General features: G+C 30.4%; 5 protein-coding genes across 10 annotated transcripts in view; 3 read left to right on the plus strand and 2 right to left on the minus strand.

Annotated features, from left to right (window-relative positions):
* The first annotated feature begins 547 nt into the window (after positions 1-547).
* LOC115234441 lies at positions 548-2,332 on the plus strand. Its single transcript, XM_029805516.1, has 3 exons — positions 548-895; positions 977-1,419; positions 1,494-2,332. Exons 1-3 carry the CDS (start codon positions 892-894, stop codon positions 2,127-2,129), a joined length of 1,083 nt encoding a protein of 360 aa, XP_029661376.1. The 5' UTR covers positions 548-891; the 3' UTR covers positions 2,130-2,332.
* On the minus strand, positions 2,333-3,637 carry LOC115234480 (60S ribosomal protein L30). The gene is made up of 4 exons (XM_029805596.1): positions 3,540-3,637; positions 3,393-3,437; positions 2,988-3,133; positions 2,333-2,554 (listed from the first exon to the last, which is right to left on the minus strand). The coding sequence occupies exons 2-4, from the start codon at positions 3,411-3,413 to the stop codon at positions 2,377-2,379; spliced, it is 345 nt and encodes a 114-aa protein (XP_029661456.1). The 5' UTR covers positions 3,414-3,437; positions 3,540-3,637; the 3' UTR covers positions 2,333-2,376.
* A 1,447-nt stretch (positions 3,638-5,084) lies between these two features.
* On the plus strand, positions 5,085-8,202 carry LOC115234422 (mannose-6-phosphate isomerase). 3 transcript variants are annotated; one of them, XM_029805505.1, is made up of 6 exons: positions 5,085-5,298; positions 6,132-6,364; positions 6,692-6,838; positions 7,051-7,218; positions 7,297-7,499; positions 7,576-8,202. In XM_029805505.1, exons 2-6 carry the CDS (start codon positions 6,145-6,147, stop codon positions 7,777-7,779), a joined length of 942 nt encoding a protein of 313 aa, XP_029661365.1. In that variant the 5' UTR covers positions 5,085-5,298; positions 6,132-6,144; the 3' UTR covers positions 7,780-8,202. The 3 variants fall into 3 exon arrangements, with proteins under 3 accessions (XP_029661365.1, XP_029661348.1, XP_029661356.1); XM_029805488.1 differs by having other exon boundaries at positions 5,086-5,298; positions 6,132-6,462; positions 6,523-6,838; XM_029805496.1 differs by lacking the exon at positions 5,085-5,298 and adding an exon at positions 5,407-5,558 and having other exon boundaries at positions 6,132-6,462; positions 6,523-6,838.
* Positions 7,889-9,540, minus strand: LOC115234450 (general transcription factor IIF subunit 2). 3 transcript variants are annotated; one of them, XM_029805546.1, is made up of 6 exons: positions 9,209-9,539; positions 8,893-9,044; positions 8,740-8,829; positions 8,519-8,643; positions 8,305-8,448; positions 7,889-8,137 (listed from the first exon to the last, which is right to left on the minus strand). In XM_029805546.1, exons 1-6 carry the CDS (start codon positions 9,355-9,357, stop codon positions 8,042-8,044), a joined length of 756 nt encoding a protein of 251 aa, XP_029661406.1. In that variant the 5' UTR covers positions 9,358-9,539; the 3' UTR covers positions 7,889-8,041. The 3 variants fall into 3 exon arrangements, with proteins under 3 accessions (XP_029661406.1, XP_029661397.1, XP_029661388.1); XM_029805537.1 differs by having other exon boundaries at positions 7,889-8,196; positions 9,209-9,538; XM_029805528.1 differs by having other exon boundaries at positions 7,889-8,196; positions 8,740-9,044; positions 9,209-9,540.
* Positions 9,541-9,768: 228 nt separating this feature from the next.
* The window catches only part of LOC115234411 (RNA exonuclease 5), a 4,258-nt gene continuing 727 nt past the window's right edge, over positions 9,769-13,299 (plus strand). Inside the window, exons 1-11 of one of the 2 annotated variants that reach the window (XM_029805475.1) lie at positions 9,769-9,921; positions 10,622-10,781; positions 10,849-11,018; positions 11,088-11,334; positions 11,437-11,467; positions 11,543-11,635; positions 11,825-12,050; positions 12,125-12,269; positions 12,349-12,599; positions 12,682-13,072; positions 13,226-13,299. In XM_029805475.1, the coding sequence (XP_029661335.1) occupies positions 10,656-10,781; positions 10,849-11,018; positions 11,088-11,334; positions 11,437-11,467; positions 11,543-11,635; positions 11,825-12,050; positions 12,125-12,269; positions 12,349-12,599; positions 12,682-13,072; positions 13,226-13,299 (1,754 nt within the window). In that variant the 5' untranslated portion in view covers positions 9,769-9,921; positions 10,622-10,655. Of the gene's footprint in view, positions 9,922-10,621; positions 10,782-10,848; positions 11,019-11,087; positions 11,335-11,436; positions 11,636-11,824; positions 12,051-12,124; positions 12,270-12,348; positions 12,600-12,681; positions 13,073-13,225 lie in introns of both variants that reach the window. The other variant, XM_029805466.1, reaches the window with a different exon arrangement.

Below are 13,299 nucleotides of genomic sequence, written 5' to 3' on the forward strand. Positions count from 1 at the left end.
AAGCCCTAAGCCTTAAGAAATTGACTAATCACAGTCGAGTATTCTCTTCATACTTGATTGTGATTAGTCAATTTCTTAAGGCTTAAGGCTTAAATCACTTATTGTAGACCGGCACTAAAGCTTAAATCTTAAATCACCTATTGTAGACCGGCACTAAAAGTAAGAACCAATCACATTCGATTGCTACTAAGCGGTTTTCTCTGCTGAACGCGGCCAATAGTTTTCAACTTCTCAACGCGGTATCGCGCTCTTGTATGAAATGCGGTCGTCGTCGAAATATGTCACGTCATATATATTTATTATATATTTCCATACAAAAGGACCCAATTTTTAAATGTCATGTAATTCTTGGATATGTGTACAAGCAAGCGATAATATATACGCAGACTCACGGATATAATCCAAAAACTTACGATTACCAAGGCTGCGGTCCGAAATACGCTCACAGCGCTCATAGTACTGAAAATCTATAGTTTACGTCACGTGCACTATAGCTGGCAGCGCGCTTATAGCGCTGTGAGCGTATTTCGGACCGCAGCCCAAGTCTTCAAAAGCATCTCGTCTATGATGAACATTAGGGATTTACCGGAGTCATTATGGAAGCAAAATTATATGATTCATATACACATACATATATATACATACATTTATAACGATTGCAGTAAAGATAACGCATTGACAATAACGGCATTGATAAATCGTATATGTCTTATAAAATAATAGTGAAATCCAGTAGTGTGGAATCATCGAATTTCTACATTTCTCTGGTTTCTGTAGTAAAACATTACTTTGGTCTTTTTCTTTGTCTTGCAAAATAAATGTTATATAAAAATACAAAACAAATAAAAAATATAGAAATACGTTGAACAAAGGAGTGATTGTAGAACAAAAATGGGTAAGTAAATATTATTTGTACAAGATAGAGATAAAAAAATTTTTATTGTAAAAATTGCTTTATAATATAAATATTACGTAGGTAATTCTTCTAGCCAAGCAGAAGAAGCTGTAAACAGTGAGCAAGCAAATCCATTTAACGGATCTGATTTTACGAAAGAAGACTCCAACAATGTAAATGAAAAGATTCTTCCAAAAGATAAGTCTGCAAACACAGATACTATTGTACCATCAAAATTTCTTACAAAACATGATTTTATTACAACATGGTTCTCTTGGAAGAATGAATTTTTTGCCTATATGAAGGATATTGATAAAACAGAGGCCAATAAACAAATGTGGGGTATCATGCTTTTAAATCGTATGGGTCCTGTTGGTCAAGAAATTTACAGAACATTCTCTTTTTATGATAAAAATTCACAAGAAGATATAAATGTATTGATAAAAAAATTTGATATCTATTGCATATATGGAGATAAGAAAAAAGATGAGGAGGATATTGATAAATATATAAATGACTTGAAAGTATGTTCATGAAACTACATGTAACACTTATTATATACCTGCAAATTGTATAATTAATTATTTGTCTCTTGCAGCTCGCTGCTGTTGCACGTAATTATGCTGATCCCGCGAGTATCATGAAAGAGAAAATTATACAGGACATCAGTACTCGATGTTATACAGGAAAAGCTGCACTTTTCATAGAACATAAAGGGAAAAATTTTATACCATTTTTGCAATCGTTAGATCTCAACAATATTATTTTGTTTTGGAAACAATGCGAAGATTTAATGACACAAGGAAATGACGAGAGAATGCTGAAACAGAATTCTGCCCATGTCACATGCACTATAATAGAATGTAATCGATGCGGTACAAAACATAATCCAAATCGATGTCCAGCTTGGGGTGTGCAGTGCAGCAGGTGTAAACAGTTTAATCATTTGATGGAATATTGCAAAATTAAATACGTGAATGATTGTACTAAATGTGGAACGAGTCATATTCAGTCACGTTGTCCGGCATTCGGCGAGCTGTGTACAAACTGCGGCAAGAGTAATCATTTTTCATGGAAATGCCGGATTCCCTTCATAAATAATTGTTTGAGATGTGGCAAAGATCACCTCGCATCTGCATGTCCTGCACAGGGACAGATATGTCGTCGATGTAATAAACCAAATCATTTGGAAGAACTATGTGTGAGTAAGTTGGACGATAATATAAAGCAATAAAAGCGTGATAATCCATTGTTTTTTTTATTAATGTTAAATTTGTTATATTAAAAAATGCAATATTATATATTCATACAAAATTTTTACTGGTTTTTCAATATAGATATTATATTGTATAGTTATTGTATTTAATAATATCAAAACTTGATTTCGAACATAAGCAAAGATATTGTATATAGATAAATAAGGATAAAAATAAATAATTTTTTCAAGATTTTTCAGGTTATTTATTAAATAAAAAGTTACATTACGCTTGATCACCAGTTGGCATAGACTTTATAATATCAGAATTGCCAGGATCTGTGATCGAAAGCGTACAAACGCGGAAGTATTTACCACAGGCTGTTCCTAACTCAATGTTGTTTCCCGTGTAATGATGTACACCAGTCTTCGCTAACATAGCATAATATTCGATCTCCGATTTCCTGTTAAATCCAAATTAAGCTATTTTTAGAAGATGAACAGAGATCAAACATAATTAAATGCCCTGCACTTACAAACAAGGGCAGGAGACTACTCCATAGAACTCCTATTCAATTTACAATAAGCGAATTGAGTCGTATTGATTATCATTAATTTATTGCATTATTATGCGTTAAATGTGGCTAACTTCTTTACTTAATATAATTCGTATTAGAATAATTTTTACAATAAAATGTAAAATTCTTTTTTAACACATATATTTAATTGAAATTATATAAGTTTTTTTCAGTATTTCTTATATTTAAATCTTAGATACATATGTTACAATTGTTAAGATCCATCAGATGTTTAATTAATTTACTTTTAAGATAAACTATGTTCATATTCAACATGTCAATTCGCTGTTAAAAAAGGAGTGCTACTTCTCAGTCTCACCTCAATGGCGGTGTATTACTAGCGATGATGACCAACTTGGCTTTGCCTTGACGGAGGGACTTCAGAGTTTGCTTATAACCAAGAACATATTTACCAGATTTCATGACAAGTGCTAATCTGGTGTTGATGCTCTCTTGAGCCTTTTTCTAGATAAACAAGCAATAAAAAAAATTAATTATTACTTATTATTTATATTAGTTAATGATCTTTTTGAGAAAAAAAAATTTGTAAAAAGTTAAATGTTTTTCATATATGTATGTGTATAATCAAAGATATATATTTAATATATATAACGAAAAATGTTAATATAATATGTGTAATAATATAATATGTATAATAAATGTATTAAATTCCGCTGTGAAAATTTACATAAACGAGCACGTGGACGCGCAACAATTCAATTACCTGTTTTTTTTGAGCCACCATTTTTGCAGGCGATTTTTCTCACGACTGTAATAATATTTGTAATTATTAACTCTGTGCTTGTTCAAATAATTATATACAAGAAATAATATTAAATGTTTAGAAATCTAATTCAACATTATAACATACCTCGTAGCAAGACGAATGATGAAAAAGAAAGAACGAAGATGAGATCACAATGTGCCTTGTGCACCAACGTGCATGAATAACGAAAAATATATATAGAGAGAAGTCAAACAAGACCAATATTACTTGTCCAATGTGATTGGCTATCCAATTGGTTATCATCGTAAAGGTGCCTTTACATGGCAGCGTCGAGCGTCTGCGTAGAAAATTGCGCAGAATCTAATTTCAGCCTAGAATCTATCTCTTATATATAGAGGGAAGTCAAACAAGACCAATATTACTTGTCCAATGTGATTGGCTATTCAATTGGTTATCATCGTAAAGGTGCCTTTACATGGCAGCGTCAAGCGTCGAGCGTCTGCGTAGAAAATTGCGCATATTTATATATAAAAATAAGCAAAGAGAACAAGATTGTTACTAATTAAAAATTCCTTTGAAGATATCATGGATATAAGATAGAAATAATTCGAATTGGCTCTATATCTTGGCAATCAAAAATATCTATAATCAAATAGAAAATACGAAATTTTCCACAGATATTTCGTACATCTCAGATGATTGTAAATTGTTGTAAATCGGCGCAACCTCCATTTGACATAAGGGCTGCGTTCCGTTTCATGCATGATGCGCATAATGCATAACTTATCCTTATTTAACATTCGGTGAACAACAAAGATAAGTAATGCATCATGCGCATCATGCATGAAACGGAACGCAGCCTATGATAGCACAGTATATACAGTAGCGCAACTCTCCCGATTTTGTGTTGGCCAAAACGGAGGGCTTAAGGCTTAAATCACCTATTGTAGACCGGCACTAACGCTGCCATGTAAAGGCACCTTAAAGGCACCTTAATGCTAAATTCAGACTGCGTGTCTGAGATATTTAATAGAAATATTTATTTATATATAAAAATAAGCAAAGAGAACAAGATTGTTACTAATTAAAAATTCCTTTGAAGATATCATGGATATAAGATAGAAATAATTCGAATTGGCTCTATATCTTGGCAATCAAAAATATCTATAATCAAATAGAAAATACGAAATTTTCCACAGATATTTCGTACATCTCAGATGATTGTAAATTGTTGTAAATCGGCGCAACCTCCATTTGACATAAGGGCTGCGTTCCGTTTCATGCATGATGCGCATAATGCATAACTTATCCTTATTTAACATTCGGTGAACAACAAAGATAAGTAATGCATCATGCGCATCATGCATGAAACGGAACGCAGCCAAGATCTGCTCTTTTGCTGCATTTTTTTCAATTTTTTTCTCTCTTTTTCTCTATCTTTCCAGTACATAAATATTTATTATTGATAATATATAAATAATGTATATTTTTATTTTACTTTGAGTGTAAATAGTATAATATAAGCAGCTAAAAAGAACAAACCATTATATTGGAGCAACAGTTTTTTTATATATGCTTATGTGTATATAGTAGAGAGAGAGAGAGAGAGAGAGAGAGAGAGAGAGGGGGAGAGAGAGAGAGAGAGAGCTGGAGATAATATCAGTAAAAATATATTTAATAGTTTTTCAATTACAAATATATTTTTATCTCTGTATTTATATATATAGATCGATTTTATTATTACAAAAATAATGAGTTGTCGCAATAATAATATTATTAAAAAAAAAAAGAATTATGGTTTATCTTGCAAAGAAAGCACGTATGTATTATATCATACATGTATTATATCATTGAAATGATAAGGCGCAAAGTAATAAGATGAACTTCTGCTTAGATAACACAGGTATGATTATATCATGTGCACGAATTTATTTAAGACGTTGCGGCAATTCGCTCGCTTCTTTTTTTACATCATTTTGTATATAAAATGTTAGAAAGGAGAGGAAAGGGTTAAGAATTTTTATAGCATATATATATAGTAATCACTAAATTACGTAAAAAAAATATATAATCAGTGATTGATGAAATATTCACCTTGTCAGACCTATCATTACATGTATATAAGGATTATCTTATCTTTTTTTAGTATGTATAAATATGTGGGTATGTATACTATTTTGTCAAACAATATTGCAATCAAATTTTTGATGAAAAATGGATCAAAATAGGATAAATTAATAAACTGGCTACTCAGATCTTTAAAAATTTAAATCTCTGATTTTTGTTGAAAACTTAGTACTGTACTTTTGCGTAAATATGTATGTATATTACTGATCTATAATGTAAAAGGTGATAATAGTAAATAGAAAATATATAAGATTTTATCTATAGAGAAAATAGGAGGATATCTAATACCATTTCTATGCGTTATAAAAATATAATTTTTTATTGTATGTAATAAATAGAAGTAAACAAGTCATTTTTATCAAACATTTCTTATAACTCTCTGACAAGATGAATGTTATAACCCATGTTAAGAATTTTTTATTCAGTTTAATGAATATATTATATATGCAGTGAATATTTTTTGTTAGTATTCTATATAAACTCTATTATAAGAAAGGAATTTGTTCTAAAGCACAAATATATAAATAATTTTAATTATTTCTTATTGTACATATATAAATATTTTATGTAAGTATTTAAAATTTATCTTGCTTTTTGTTGTGCACACAGATACATCTTTAAGATGGAACTCAAATGTGCAATTCAAATGTACAATTGGGGAAAGCATGGAATGGACAGTATTGTTGCAACTTTGATGAAATCAGCTAATGCTGATTTTGTGGTGGACGAGCAAAAGACTTACGCGGAACTATGGATGGGTACTCATGAGAATGGTCCATCGTATCTCAAGGACACAGATGTTTCCTTGCAGAAATACATTCAAGAGAATACTAAGGTGTTAGGTAGTGATACAATACAAATGTTTGGCTCTAACTTGCCTTTTCTCTTTAAGGTCTTGTCTATAAATAAAGCTTTGTCGATTCAAGTGCATCCAAATAAGGTAACAATACTTTCCTATTAATTGTAAAAGTAGTGTATTATGATTGATTTGTGGTTTCAGGAGAAGGCAAAAGAACTGCATGAATTGTTTTCAAATATCTACAGAGATCCAAATCATAAACCAGAATTAGCGATAGCTTTAACCCCTTTTGAAGCACTCTGTGGATTCCGTCCAATTAATGAAATAAATGATTATCTGAATAAGATACCGGAATTACTTTCTGTGATAGGAGAAACCAATATTCGTCGTTTACTTCAGGCGACCGATTCTATGATTAGTGACGCTTTGCGACAATGTTTCTATAGTCTTATGACCTGTGATTCCAACGAAGTAGCACAACAATTGAAAAATTTGATAGACAGATTACACAATACAGGTACAAATTTCTACCTATAGAAGGTTCAATAAATCATGATATAAAAATTCCATGTAAAGAAAGAACATACTATATATTTGTTGTATTTTTTACCAAATTATCTTTCCTTATTTTGTAACATGATTTATTGAATAGCTTGTATATTTTTGTATATTCCTTATTGGAAGAAATCTTTATTAGAAAAGTATAATCATATTGAGTTGTGCTCTTAGATGATTCTTACAGACAATGGATAAAGGCGGATTTATTAAAGCGCCTATACGCAGATTATCCTGGAGATGTGGGTTGTTTTACAATATATCTGTTCAATTATATAACAATGCAACCAGGTGAAGCCATATATATTGGACCAAATATACCTCATGCATATCTCTCTGGCGGTAGATTATTCTTCAACCTTTGGAATTTAGTACTCAAATATAAAAATATAAATAATTTATTAGGTTTTCAATTTTTAGATTGCATAGAGTGTATGGCATGTTCAGACAATGTGATAAGAGCTGGACTTACACCAAAACCGAAAGATGTGCCAACTTTAATACAAATATTGTCGTTTGAATGTGAGTTAGCTTCTGCCAGAAAGATTCAACCATTCCGGGAGGACGTGTTCACCGAAGTTTTTCGTCCACCAGTTCCAGAATTTGCAGTAGCCAAAATCACTGTGAGTTTTGTGTTGCTATTCAATACTTGTAATTGTATTTCAATGAAAAATATGTGTATATTTATATTAAATACAGCTACCACCTGGGCGACCATCTCACAATTTAAAACAGAGAAACTCGGCCAGCATACTGTTAATAGTGAGCGGTAAAGCAGAAATATCTTCCAAGATCTTTTCTCGCGGCTCTGTTTTGTTTATCCCTGCTAATGAAGTAGTGGAGATTAAAGTTTTATGTGGCTGTCATCCCATGCTGATGTTTCAAGCATTTCCAAATGTTTAAGGATACAAAACTCGACCAACAAACAATATGCTTGATTTTCGACTCTTGAAACAATTTGTACACATCAAGTAACTTTTGGTAAGGGATATTCATTTTTCTAACTGCTATATAAATGTACACAACTTTCCTTTTAAGAAACATGAATTGAAGCATAGTTATAAATTATATATTGCTAGAAACTTACAGCAATTATATTAAAAAATATTTGATAAATTTTATTAATAATCAAATATAAAAATAATATATAGATAAGAAAAATCAATCATCTTCCGATTCGTTGCCTCTCTTTGAAGTGCCCTCTGTAGGTTTTTCCTCTTCTTTGTAATGTCGATATTCTGGCTTCAATTCCCACATGTTTCTATGGGGATTTTTTAAATTATAGTTACAAACTTCATTGAGAATTTCTTTTAAATAAACCTAAAATTTAAATATAATATGTAAGATATTAAATATACATAAAATTATGACTTTTAAAGTGAACTATGTATTCAAATATTTATGAGTAAATAAGATATATATATTTACAATAGGTTGTCTTGTAATTTTCACAAGATCTCTTATATTGTAATATTGATGTTTCTCAAATGCTGCAAAAAGCATATCTTGCACAGCGTTTCTATCATCTCTCATTTTCTTTCCTTCTGCTTTTTTCTTTTCAGCATATTCAATCTGTAAAATGTTACTGTCTATGAAAAATTAATCCAATTATGTTAAAAAGGTGTCAAAGAATAATGCTCACATTGTGTTTGTGATCGGATACAGGCTTGAAGTTCTGTACAACTCTATCTAATTGTTGAACTTGTCTTTGTGGCACGGAAGCTCTCTTGATACTTTCTAGTTTCAGTTTCATATAACAATTATCAGCTAAAAAAATTTAACAGAAAATGTTTATAAGGAAACATATATATATAAATCTTTCTCTCTCTCTCAACACACACTTTATTTACATAAGTAATATACCATATGGTCTGCATTCTAATTTTTGTACAATCCTTCCTTCCATAAAGAGCTTCTCTGTTTCTGGAACAATTGCATCTGAACTTGCGGATGCTGTAAGATTAATGATAGATATTGCCGGAAATACAGCAAACTTAAGAATAGTGTCAAACTTACGGGTAACATGAGAAAATACTCCTAGCATTTGCCTAGTAACTGTTGTAACATCTAGCCTATGTTGTTTTGGTATTTCCTCCTCTCCAGGTTCTTTCAGAGCCAAAACAGCTTCTGACAGTTTGAGAGATACTTCGGCTTTCTGTCCAGGATTTCTGAAGAACAAAGACAAAAATAAAATAACATGCATAGGAATAAGATATTAAAATTCCACATACAATTTTTCTCTAAAATAAAACTGATTTCTCTTATGGATTACATATTACACACAAATTAAATGTACTAATACAGACTAATGTAGTAATACAGACAAGCTTACTTCGTAATCTTTAATTTGCCGACTTCTATATTGCCAGGCGCTTTCTCCCATTTGTTTGCTATATATTTAGGCACTTTGACAAGCCACACACCACGGCCAGCATTACTCAAATCCAATTCTTTTTCTGTATGCGAGGTATTCGCGGACATTATTGTTATTATTTCTTTAACAACGTGTAGTAAAAAGGTTATTTTTCTTTTAACACAATATAATACTATCGTTTTACTTTTTTTGCAAAATATATAAATATCTAGCAATTAGCAACCACACGTGAAACGAGCCAAACACTATCTGATACCAGCTGATACTGTCGTCTGCTTACATCCTAAGAGTACATATAACTGTGATGAGAAATCATTGAAAATAATTGTGCATACTCGATTTGATTCTAGAAAATTTTTGAAGCGTTTGATTGTCCAATCAGAATAAAGAAATCTTTGCCCCATTATTTTGATTGGTCAATCAAACGCTTCAGAACTTTCGTATCAAAAATGAACAAATTTAAATTTAATCTAGTACATTTTTGTCATTTAGTTGATACAAAATATTTGTGCGATGTTACGTTTTCTAACCTGAATCAATCTAGTTGAAATTTACTCGCATTTCTTATTTTCGTGCATTTACACGTGTGAGATATGTTTATATTGTAATATTGTTATTAACGTGATACATTATTAAATTGGAGTGAAAAATGCTGAATTTTTCTCAAACAGGTGATGTCAATATACTGAAATCGATATATTACAGATATATAAGAAATTCTGTAATGGTAATATATTATAGTGTGTTTTACAATATATGTATATATATATATACATATATAATACTGTATTTATTATTGTTTAAATATTTTCTCACGATAAATAATCTGTTTTATTTTTAATTAATACAGTAAACTATTATAATTAGCAGTAATATAATTATACTCATATATATAAATTTCGATTCTTTACAAAGTATGAATCTATAAATTGTTATCTATTGGAATTATATGATTTCATTGATAAATTACATGACAATCTATATAGCAACTGCTGTAATATTTAATAAATAGTAAACTATTATTATTGTTAAGTGAAAAGAATAATAAAGCAAAATGTTTTTTAAATACAGCTGTCATGATTTATAAATTTCATTGCTTTTCTTACAAATCAATATTGCATGAAATTTTTTTGGCAAAATCATGAATTATTTCAAATTTAAAGTTTATTCGGAATTCTAATGTATTCAGTCACAATATAGAGATATATTATGTTTATTAAGAGAATTGCTCGAAATCTAAAAATTATTTATTAAACATAGTGCTGGAAAATCACTATATATGAAATATTTCTGTTATTTTTGAAAAGACAGTATATCACACAAATATGTATCATTAAATAAATATAAAATTTAATTATATATTTCTTATAGATTATAGATTGTCTCAATAACCAAATACTAAATTATGAAGGAACTCACAACAAAACAATTACAGAGATTGGAAAAGAAGAAAGCAAAGATGGCAGCGTTTTTAGAAATCGCAAAACTCAATGATAAAGACAAGGAAGCAAAATTACAAGTTTTGAAACAGGTTTATATCTAAATATAGAATAATTTGAAATAAAAATTTGTAACTAACATTTTGAAATCATTTTCAGACATCAACCACTATTGATAGGATTAGCAATCCAAATAATAATAATATCATGGGAGAAAATTCTAATCATAAACGGTTTTATAAAGATTTAGATAATACATTCTCAGAAACTTATGAGGAAAAGAAAGATTGTTGTGAATCAGAGCCACAGGCTAACAATAAAAAGCCTAGGTATTTTAATTGATTTATAAACAAAGTATTTATATATATTGGAAATAATTTGTTTTGTTTTTTATACAGATTAAGCAATTGCGACGAATATATAAAACTAAAGCAAGAACTTAGAAAACGTAAAAAAAAACTTCAAGCAATTCCAAGGATTATCCTTAAAACAGTCGGTGAGAATGCTACTCTAGACATTGAAAATATGAAGAAGAGAATACCAATATTTCTCAGCGATGTACAACATCTTCTGCTATATTCGTTGCTTGGACATCATTCTCCCTACCTACCAGCCAGATGGTGCCAGCTTGAAAAATATAACAAAGTAATAATCACAGTATTATATTTCCAAAAATAGTACTTTATTTTAGAGATGGTCTAAATTGTGTGTGTGCATTTGATTGATTCAAAATAATTTTTCTTAAAGGTAACCCACACTGTAGTTTTTGTGGTTGAAGGTTTGTCTTCATACCATTTCATGTCTTATGAAAGCATGTTTCCACACATAGTAAATAACTTGAAGTATCGTTTAGAGGTAATAACACCTGCTGTTTACGGAGCATCCATAATAGAGGAACTCGCGGCTGTTCCTTTAACAGGAACTCAAAGTGATAAATTAATAAGACGTATGTACATGTATAATTACATTTACATATAAAATTTTTCTGATATATTTTCCACTAAAATAAATTTCTCTTTATGTTTATATTCTATGTATAAAGTAAAAAATTTTAACTAAATATTTTTAGAATACAATAGTTATAAAGTTTATCTATTTTGTGATGTAAATGGAAGAGATAATTCTCATTTTTCAGAACATGGCTCTGTGGAAACTGCTTTGCAAACAAATGGAAATGTCATAAAATTGCTGAGAAGCGTTTTCCCAATGCATTCGGCAAATAGCGATGTGAAGAATGCACTTGAACACAATATAGGTTTACCATCTACTGATAAATTTTGTAGAACAAAGCTGCTCTTGTCATTATCACAGATGGTGGAAGAAAATTATCCTGTACCTTTGAAAGGAACATTAGCAGAAAAGTAAGATTTTTTTATTACACACATACAGAAGTTATATTGTGCAAAATTGTAATATAATTACAATTTGGTTTAAGATATGGTTCATATCTATTGACAAAAGATGTTTATGAGGAGGCTACAGCAACATCGCCAATGTTCGGTTTAGATTGCGAAATGTGTCTGACAACAAGCGGTAATCTGGAACTCACTAGAATCACCATCGTGAATGAAAGTATGACAGTAAGTATCATTAAATGTTTGCGCATTAAAAGGAAACATTAATTAAATAATTAAATTCGCGTTTGAATCTTTGCCATAGGTTATTTATGAGAGTTTTGTGAAACCGGAAAACATGATAACGAATTATTTAACTCGGTACAGCGGTATTACCGAAGAGAAGTTGAACAATGTCACAGTTACATTGCACAATGTTCAGCAAAGATTGAGAACGTTACTTCCTGCGGATGCGATTCTTGTAGGACAAAGCTTGAATTCTGATTTGCACACGTTAAAAATGATGCATCCTTACATCATTGATACTTCTGTAATATTCAATCTCACAGGAGACAGGTAATCTATGTGGAATATCATAAATATTAATGTTATAGAATATGTCTCTTGTGCATTTGTTTGATTTCGTTTTTTTACACAGGTATAGGAAAACTAAATTGCAGATTTTGGCGCGCGACTTTCTTGGAGAAATTATCCAAGATAGTAAAGCTGGACATTGTTCGGCAGAGGATTCGATAGCTTCTATGAAATTGGTCCAGTTAAAATTAGCGAATAGTGTCGATTACGGGGACGCCGTGTTGCTCGGTAATCGCAATATGAGGATGGAAGAAGAAACGGATAAGGAGAAATCGCAACGGACATTGCAGAAAACGGAAATGAAAAAATACGCCACGTCGATATTTAATCATATAACGAAAAATAAAAACACCGCCGCCATCATAGGTAGCTATGAAATAATGTCGGAGTATTCCAAGTATCTGAATTCATCTCTTAATATTATGGACGATAAAAATTTCACAAAGAATGATCAAGTTAGTACATGATATTAAATATTTCTATCTAGAACAAATGTATTCGTACCAAATAAATATAAAATAAATTAAAAAAAGATAGAAATAACCAAGAATCATATAGTAATTTTAATTATTTATATGTTTAACATCGATATGTTACGATGATTACAGGTACGTCTCGTAATAGCGGATAACGATAAAAACGCAGTTGATCGAACCACAGAAATTGCAATGGAACACTCTTT

The sequence above is a fragment of the Formica exsecta genome, unplaced genomic scaffold (genome assembly GCF_003651465.1).
Source record: "Formica exsecta isolate Colony F162 unplaced genomic scaffold, ASM365146v1 scaffold108, whole genome shotgun sequence".
NCBI classification, from domain to species: Eukaryota; Metazoa; Arthropoda; class Insecta; order Hymenoptera; family Formicidae; genus Formica; species Formica exsecta.

Coding starts and splice junctions, on each gene's coding strand:
- LOC115234441 (XM_029805516.1), top strand. Junction 1,420..1,493: donor AATATATAAATGACTTGAAA/GTATGTTCATGA, acceptor TGTCTCTTGCAG/CTCGCTGCTGTTGCACGTAA.
- LOC115234480 (XM_029805596.1), bottom strand. CDS start 3,413: ATGGTGGCTCAAAAAAAACAG. Junction 3,134..3,392: donor TGGTGGCTCAAAAAAAACAG/GTAATTGAATTG, acceptor TTGTTTATCTAG/AAAAAGGCTCAAGAGAGCAT. Junction 2,555..2,987: donor AGTAATACACCGCCATTGAG/GTGAGACTGAGA, acceptor TGGATTTAACAG/GAAATCGGAGATCGAATATT.
- LOC115234422 (XM_029805488.1), top strand. CDS start 6,145: ATGGAACTCAAATGTGCAATTCAAATGTACAATTGGGGAAAGCATGGA. Junction 6,839..7,050: donor AGACAGATTACACAATACAG/GTACAAATTTCT, acceptor TTGTGCTCTTAG/ATGATTCTTACAGACAATGG. Junction 7,500..7,575: donor TTGCAGTAGCCAAAATCACT/GTGAGTTTTGTG, acceptor TATTAAATACAG/CTACCACCTGGGCGACCATC.
- LOC115234450 (XM_029805528.1), bottom strand. CDS start 9,357: ATGTCCGCGAATACCTCGCATACAGAAAAAGAATTGGATTTGAGTAAT. Junction 9,045..9,208: donor GGCAAATTAAAGATTACGAA/GTAAGCTTGTCT, acceptor TTTGTTCTTCAG/AAATCCTGGACAGAAAGCCG. Junction 8,644..8,739: donor ATTAGAATGCAGACCATATG/GTATATTACTTA, acceptor AAATTTTTTTAG/CTGATAATTGTTATATGAAA.